The following is an 8,475-nucleotide window of genomic DNA, read 5'->3' as shown; positions in this document are numbered from 1 at the left end:
TGGGAAGTGTAAGCTCTTCCTTTTCCTTTCCTCGTAGTAGATTAGTTGGGTCAATCTGTACTTCAGTGTCTCTTTAACGATGGAACGCGGAGCTTCCTCCGTGGCGGATGAATTGTGACGCGGACTGAGTGTTGCAACGTTCTAAAAGTTATACTTACGAGCAAGGACGAAGGAGTTGTGGGTTCGTTGTGGCGTCTACGCTGGGGTTTTGGGAGCCCCGTTCCCTGCTTCCCCCGGCCCCTCTGCCAGCCCTACAAACTTTCAGCCATGCTGACCGAAGAATGGATTTGGGGGATCACGACGTGCTGTCTGCGCGGGAGCAGTTATTTCATGAGAGGGTCCGGGAATGTATTGTGAGTACGCAGCAGGCTCGCTGGTTGTTAACGATCCGCGAATTATTTTTGCCCACCCTGGTTTCTTCCATATGACTAGGATTTCAGCTTCATTATCCCCAGCCAATAGGGACTTGTACTCAACACATTTGAAAGAGGGGAAGGATTTGAGAAGAAATCGTCTTTTCCCCCGTTAATGAAGACAAAAAGATTTGACTAGGTTAGCTACGGGGACGGTGGTCTTCTCGAGAAAGAGTGGAAGCATTAAGGAAAAAGACGCCAGGAATGCCATCAGTTCTCTTGATGGGTAAAATTGCATTCTTCTGTGCTCTTTCATCCAAGGTAATTGGGGAGGAGTTTAAAAAGCTAGCTACAGCTGAGAACTAACTTGAGTTGGTTGCTGCCAGAGACAAAAGCCAGTCAGTGTTATTTACGACCATAAAAGCTCAACTTGGTGCCCTCCGGATACAGTATGTTGGATTGCAACACATTGACTATGTTTATACATTAAAAGCCATGTGACATCTTAACCTATTGTATGTGTCAGGTCATCGTGTTGCTCCATACAGTAATATGGTTTTTTTGGCTTAGCTTATTGTGTGAATATTAGCCTTGGCTTAATGTTTGGCATTTTGTGCAAACAAGCTTTCTGAAGGTGCTATGGAGATTGGGGAAGACTTTTTAAAATGTCTATTTCTATCATTCAGCCTTTCTTCAAGGAGTTGTATGCTTGGCAATCACTTCATTTGCTGGTAATTAAAAAAAGACAAATCATAATTTTCTAGCTCTTTTCAGCTATATTGCACAAACTTCCATCTCTTTAAATTATTTTTTTTCCTATTTCATACTGTTTTCAGTTGGAAGGAAGGCAACCAGAATGATAGATACACATATCAAGACAGATAAAAATGCTATGGAATGTCCATCTTGGCCAACCTGCAGTAGCCATTCCACCTGAACCCAGACAGATTTCTTGCCCAATAAATGTGAATGCAGTGCATTTTATATGTGGGTAGAGGATTGGACTAGAAATATGTGCATGAGTGTTTAAAACTACAGATTAATATTGTCTGCAAATTAAAGGTACCTCATTTTTGAAAAGCATTTGGTCACTCAGTTGTATATACCAACCATTTCCTCTCATACAGACTATCTGTTTTCCCACATAGAAGTACACAAGTACACGTATACCTCCATTTAGATATGTGTGCAACTGGGAATGACATGTTCTAGAGAACTCTGGAATGTTCCATCCCTCCTCTGGACCACACTGCTCTGGCCCTCCCAGGAAGGGGGTGGTCTTAGCAGTTTTTCAGAACAAATTCTCTGTAATGGAAGTGGTTTGGGCTTTTGAACTAAACAGGCTTGTTTCAGGACTGGGCCACATCCAGAACACCACAGACCACTCCTGGCTCAGCAGATTAACTTCCAGAAAACTACCAGAGTATTTCCAAAATGGCAGAATCTGCATGGTCCTGAGGAATAGGACATCCCCACCTCCCTCCTTCCAGCAAAAACTTTAAAGAGGAGGAAGAGGAAAATAAGATGGTGAGGGAAAGATACCAGGGCTTGGAAAGAGAGAACCCTTGTTTGGGATCTACAAAAAAGGGTCAATTCCAGCAGGCAAGCAATCCTCCCCTGTTCTTACCAATACTTAATTTTCAAAGGCACCCAGTTTTCAGTAGCTAGGCCTATAATCATTTGTTCCTCCTGCCTTTTCCTTTGTTTTTCACAGATCCTTTTCAGGCAACAAAAGTCCATTCACACCACTCTTCAGTGGCAATTTGGGGAAATAATTTGTCTTCTATTAGTAGATAAGATAAAATAACAAATATGTTAAGGTAACCAGTAGTGGTTGGACTCAGGTGCTTGGAGGCCGTGGTGGCTGAGGAAGAGTTTGGGTCTGGTATTTTTGGCTTTAGAGTTTTAATAGTAAATACAGTATTTTTGTATCATCCAAGTGATCCATGGGAAGCTTCAATGAAACGTATGCAAGTCTAGAGAGACCTTTGCCTTGAAGAGTCCTGTTGTTCTGCTTTGTTTTATATTTGCCAGTCTGTTGGATATGAGGAGCTGTACATACTACTTTGAAGATTCACCTAGCTCTTCATAAGCAGCTTAATTTTGCTTGCTTAATAAATGTTTTTAGAAATCAAAAGATATTTATGCCCAGAGAGTTTAAGTAAGAGATTATGAGGCTTCAGATGGAAAAAAAATGCCATAATTTAAATTTAAAAAAAATTAAATACCTGTCCTCAGGTGATTCTCAAAAGCAGAAAAGCTCTAGCTTTATCGGCTACGGGTATATTAATACGACTTCTTAAAATCCTACCTTGCTTTATTCCAAATTATGTTGATTTTACATTTACTGTATGGTATATGGCTTTCTAGGGTGAACAGCAGCTTAATCTTTGTGCCTGGTAAAGCTGAATTTCTGGGCCACTTACAGGAGATTATTGCTACTCCATTAAAATAATGAAGAGCTGAATTGGAAGAGAAAACAGAGCCAAGGTTTTTCTTGCCTGTCTTTCCCAATTATGTGGTCCTTCCTCCTCTACTACCCACTTAGCTGTCTACTTGCAAAGTACATTATGGCTTCATACACCATCCTGTGTTTAACTTCCATGAAAGATTGACAAAATGTAGAATTTTGACTTAGTGTTATGAGAACCCAGCCATTTGTGGTTTATTCAGCAAACCATGAGTTTATTATTTCTTCCATCATGTTTATGGATCAGAGTATTAACTGGTTCTTGCTAAGAACTCTGTTTTAAATTAGGTGCTAGAGAGAGGGCTGTTGCATCTTTATTCGTAGGTCTGTTTCTTCCCAGAGCAGCCACACTCAAAGCTCAGCATGATCTAAGCGAGAGGATTGTAATGCTGTGAATCCTTGGCAACTCTGATTGAGGGGAGGGGGGAGGAATTAGCTTTCCAAACGTGGCTTTGTGTGCCAAAGGTTAGTCCAGAGTTCCATCTCTGGAGTCAGCACATTAGTAGGGATTTGGAGTTCTGTAACAGGTGTCTACTTAGTAGGCAGTATACAGTACTTGGAATTATGCAAGACAAGCACTTTGTCCTTGGTGCCCAGCTGGCATGCATAATGAGTTTTCTGGGGTATTACCTTAACCTCGGAGAAACGTTAAATCACTGGCATATGTGACGAGTGGCACCAAGAATTTAAAAACAAAGAGTCCGGCTGATCAGGTTAAAGTTCCACCTAGTCCAGTAACTTGTTTTTCAAGATCAAGTACTATAGATGATTCTGGGAATCACACATGATTCTGTGGTGGCTGTCGCCTCCCCTGTTGCCAGTTCACCCAGCAACTGATACTCAATGCTATCCTGCTCTGAGCCTGGCGCTCCTTACTATCTTGACTAATGAAGTTCATAGACCAATCTTCCATGCATATGTAGTTTTTGAAAATCATGCTCTTTGGTGGCCATCCTGTAACTTGTGGAAATTAATTCCATCAGTGATGCATCATATAAAGACATACTTCTGAATTATTTGCCAGCTGACTTCATTGCCCCTGAGCTCTTTTGTTTCGGAAAGAAGAGGGAAACTTTTATAGTCTCTCATTTAGCCTTTTATTGGCTAGGTTCATGCATTGTGCTAAGACATGGCTTCTTTTAATTATAGTTTGTTTTAAAAGGCACAACTGGATGATTATAGTTAGTTTGAAAAAGGCACATTAAGCTGCAGATCAAGGTTTACAAGCTGCAGGGACTAAACTTACTCTACTAAGACAAAGACCACAAAACCCACATAATGGCTTATTTGGGTGTGTGCACCTATGCCATCCTTGTCATATAAACTAAAAAAATCAGATGTATGCTTTTTTTGAGATAGGGAAAATGTCCCAATTCGTAGATGATTTTGGTGAAATTGAGCATCTAGAACTGAATACCATATTACATGGCTGACAGCTTTTCTGTTTTCAAGTTCTATAGTCTGACTATTGCCAGATGTCTGTTCAGCCAGGTAGGAACTTTTTGTTGTTATGAATGATCCTGACCTTTGCCCCAGTCTCTTTTCTTGTGTAAGAATTTCTTAAATACTGTTCTATTTTGAGGGTTCCAGGTTATGGGAGGATTGTTTTAATCAAGAAACACATATACTGCTAACCAAAACACCTTGGACTTCTTAAGAGGTTGTTTTTTTCAGAGGTTGTTCTAAAGTTCCATGGCAGATAGCACCTTCTGCAAGAATAATTAGAATAATCTTCAGCAGACAGCAGAATCGCAGATCAGCATGTAGCCAATGACCCAAAATGCAATGGTAAAATGTTTAATATTTCATATATAATATATAATATTAAAGGTAATCCTTTAAATAAAACAGCAGGCATTATAGGCAATGAGAATATTTTTAGCATCACCAGAAACGTGACAAATTAAGTTGTTACAAGCATTTTGTTTGTATATGTCAAATATATTCTAATTTGTAAACTTCATATTCCATATTTTTTTATTCTCCATCTTTGCTGGGAAATCATACAGATTAATAGGTATACCATTAGTTCAGATTCATACATGGTTGATGTATACTATTTTATTCATGCTGATTATTAAAAAGTGTTGTATATACTGATGATTCTGCAATCTGTTAACTGAGTCAGTGTTCTTATTATATCATGTTGATACGTTTCAGAAAAAGCCTGGCAAGTGAAGTGTGCAAAAGATTTTTCCCTGATTTTAAAATATGAGAGTTAAGCTAAGAAGTCCAAGTAATTAACTTAGAGCAGGCTTTCTCAACCTTTTGACCCTGCAGGAACCCTTGAAATATTTTTCAGCCTCAGGGAACCCCTGCACATTCAGGCTCAAATACAGGCCAGAAGGTACAAAATTGTTTATTCGTTTCATGTGTAGGCCTGCATATGTGCATTACAAGTGCTCTTAAACTAAAAATAAAGAATGAAACTTACCTCTTTAATGTGAAGTTGCCCCGATTCTGAAATAATTTTTAAAATAAATTTGATCTCCCAGGGATCCCCTAGTGACCTCTCGAACCCTAGGGCTCCATGGAACCTTGGTTGAGAAACCCTAACTGTGAAAGCCTATGTTGCTAGGTTCACCTCCGCCCCCCCTGCCCATGGTAATACTATTAATCTGCTTGAGTAAAAACACACCAAAAGTGAATTTAAGCTGGTCTGCAGCATAGCTATTTGGCTCTGCCCCTATCACAATTTCTTCCTTATCTAGAGCCCTCCAGATGTGTTAGATTACAGCTCCCAGCATCACCAGTCAGCATTGCTATTAAGTGTTAATGTAGGAATTAATAAAAATAAAAGTCCAGTGTCTCTGGAAGAGTAGCAACATTGGGGAAAGCTCCTCTCAATCATCTGAGATGGGCTTTGACCCTACAAGGGTTCTGAATTCACTGTGGTGTGAAGGTTTGCAGTTCCAAGTATTAGAAGGCTGTTCTGACACTTATCTGATCTATAGTGGTTAGTATAGTCCCACCCAAAAGAGAGAGAGTATATTCACTGATCATGGTAAGCAACTGTTTTCTTCTTGTCTAAATCCAACCAGCATAGTTTATTCAACACGTTAAGCCAAAGCCAAGCATATCCCATTACTGCTTAATACACTGCATGACTGCTAGTTGCTCCCAAGTGATGGAATGCGGTCTCTTGGAAATTGTGTTCAGCGTTCATTCTTTCGGCTTTCAAGAAAGAAGTTATGTTATTTTCAGTTCAGTTGGATCTTTTGTTTATTTATTGGTTGTTTGGTTGGCTTATATCCTTTTTTTTCCTCCAAGAGCTCAAGACCACTTCCATGAGAACCTTATTTTATCTCCACCACACTATCCCTGTGAGATAAGTAGGGCTGGGGCAGAATGGCTGGCCCAAAGTGAGTTTACATTGTTGATAGTGGGCTTTATTTTTATTTTATTTATAAATTTCTAAGGCTGCCCACTTCTCAACAACTTATCTCCTAATAATTTTAGTTCTGTTTTTTAAAGGTTTACATTTTGGACTGTGGAGTCCTTGGTGCTCTCTGAGCCTGGTTGTTTTCTTGCAGACATTTCATTGCCCGACTAGGCAACAACTTCAGCGCAAGATATTTTGGATTGCTGGCTACCTTTAGTGCTCTCAGGATGGAAAGTGTGTGTGTGTGAGATAAATAGAAGCCATGTCCAGGCAAATCATAGTTTCATGGTGGAGGGGCAGTAATTGGTTTTTCCTGCTAACCACCTGGAAATCGTGTTAAGCTACCATGCTTAAGCTAAATTGTTTTTCCAGGCTACTCTTTCTTGGAGAACTTGCAGATTGTTCTGTTGCATAGCCCATTTTCCAGACATTTATGCCAGGTACCTTGACTCACAAGTGATGTTCAGAGAGTTTCTGGTCCCACCTGTGTTGCTGATTTAACAGTCCTGCAGTTCTTCAGGGGACTGCTGCTGCATCCCTGGTGCACTTAGTTTTATAGAACAGAAAGGCAGTGCCCCAAAAAGAGCTGAAACAGTAAATGCTCTGGCTGTTGCTTCTCCCTAGGGAATAGTACCCATGGAGTTCATATGCTGGGATAATTTTGGATACAGCCAACTTTGTGGCCTGGGGCAGAGGCTGGGTATACCAACGACTCTGAATTGCTTATATTAGAAGTCTTTGAAAAGAGCAGAGACATGTAGAAAAACTTACTACCAATTAAATGCACTAGCCAACCAGAGCTTTGAAAGCCAAAAGCTTATCTCTGAAAGAGAGAGAGGAACTTTGTTATCTTCCCCTCTGTGCCAGGAAGCTTCCATGGTGCTTGTTTACTGGCTGCTTACATTCTCCATCCTCCCATGCTCTAATTTTCAGTTAATTAGAAGTGCCATGCTGGGAGAAGGCTTTATTCTGCTGCTCCTTTCTTGGCCTAGCTTTCAGGGCAACAGCCCTAGTTTCTCCTCACACTAGCTTGTTCTAATTTCCTAGCGCAAAAGAATGAGCAGTGGGGCCAAGATGGGGATTTGCATGAGGAGACCTGATCTAAACAATGAAGGTACCATGCTGTAAGTGGCTTTGCAGATCAGAACTGGCAGCGCAGAAACCAATTTGCAGTTGATGCAACTGCTGCAGAATTGGGGGATCTTCTTGCCTCCTGGTACCGATCCAGAAAAGAGGTATGATGCTTGAAGCTTTATGGGCATGGCTGCCTTTTGACCAGCTGCATTGTGTGCTCTTAGCAAGGATGGGGATGGTCATTATGCAACTTGATTCGTATATTGGACAGCACACAGGAGAGGGGTCAAAGGTACTTTGCTTGCATTATTTTTGCAAAACTCAGGGTCCCTCCACGCATACCTTGAGGCAGCACATCTTGGAAGCAAGCTGCATCCACATCACTCCTGCACTTGAATTTTAAAAAATGTTTTTGTCTGTAGAAAACTCTTCTCCTGATCCCATGCTCTGAAAAATTCGTATAGTCCTACTGGTCCAGAGTGATTTTTTCAACCTTCAAGGTGCCTCCCTCTCCCTCTTTCATGAGTGTCCCTTCTCTGGACAAATAATCCTACGTTGTTCTGAGCAAGTATCACTAAAGGTCCAAGTTCTGTTTAAGTGGAATCTTTGAACCTGGGCTTCACTCAGGGGAGCAGGAGAGAGACATCAGTTGCAGGACTCTGCTCTCCCTCCTTCGGTGAAACCCTGAGCTGCTGTTAGTTGCCTCCTCACCTGTCCAAACTGGCCCAATTCCCAGAAGAAGCTCCTTGCCTCAGCAGAGACAACGTGGAGTCTAATTCTGAACTTTCCGTGTCTGATTCTTTGCATATGCTTGCGTCAGGTTTGTACCTTCCATAATAAGCTCTGGTGGGGTTTGAAAGGAGAGCTGGAAACTGGAGAGCAGGGTTGCTCTGCATGTGTGGCACAGGGATCAGGCCCCAGTTGCTGCAGGAGCCTGGTGGAGTCAGCCTGGGAAGAGGCTGGCATTGCCATCTTTTCCTGGGCCCTGCGATAGGATAAGCCTGATTCAGATCATGCACTCTCCTTTGAAAGAACCGGCCAGTTGGTTCAGCAGCCTGCCTGTGTTCACACATCACCTAAGTTGTGTTTGATTAACCATTGCATTCCGAATAAATGCAGTTCGTTCACTTATTTATACCTGCGTATAAGCCCATCCGCAGATAAGCCGACCCTCGAATTTTTAACCAAAATACCAT

At 41.3% G+C, this 8,475-nt stretch overlaps 1 protein-coding gene across 1 annotated transcript in view; it reads left to right on the top strand.

Moving 5' to 3' along the window:
• Nucleotides 1–38: 38 nt before the first annotated feature.
• Nucleotides 39–8,475, top strand: part of LMBR1L (limb development membrane protein 1 like) — a 32,813-nt gene continuing 24,376 nt past the window's right edge. Inside the window, exon 1 of the mRNA XM_063293536.1 lies at nt 39–353. Coding sequence (XP_063149606.1) covers nt 282–353 — 72 coding nt within the window. The 5' untranslated portion in view covers nt 39–281. The remainder of the gene's footprint in view (nt 354–8,475) is intronic.

Source organism: Candoia aspera, chromosome 2 (genome assembly GCF_035149785.1).
Source record: "Candoia aspera isolate rCanAsp1 chromosome 2, rCanAsp1.hap2, whole genome shotgun sequence".
NCBI lineage: Eukaryota > Metazoa > Chordata > Lepidosauria > Squamata > Boidae > Candoia > Candoia aspera.
Note: the sequence above shows the minus strand (reverse complement) of the source record. Positions and strands in the feature narration are given on the sequence as shown.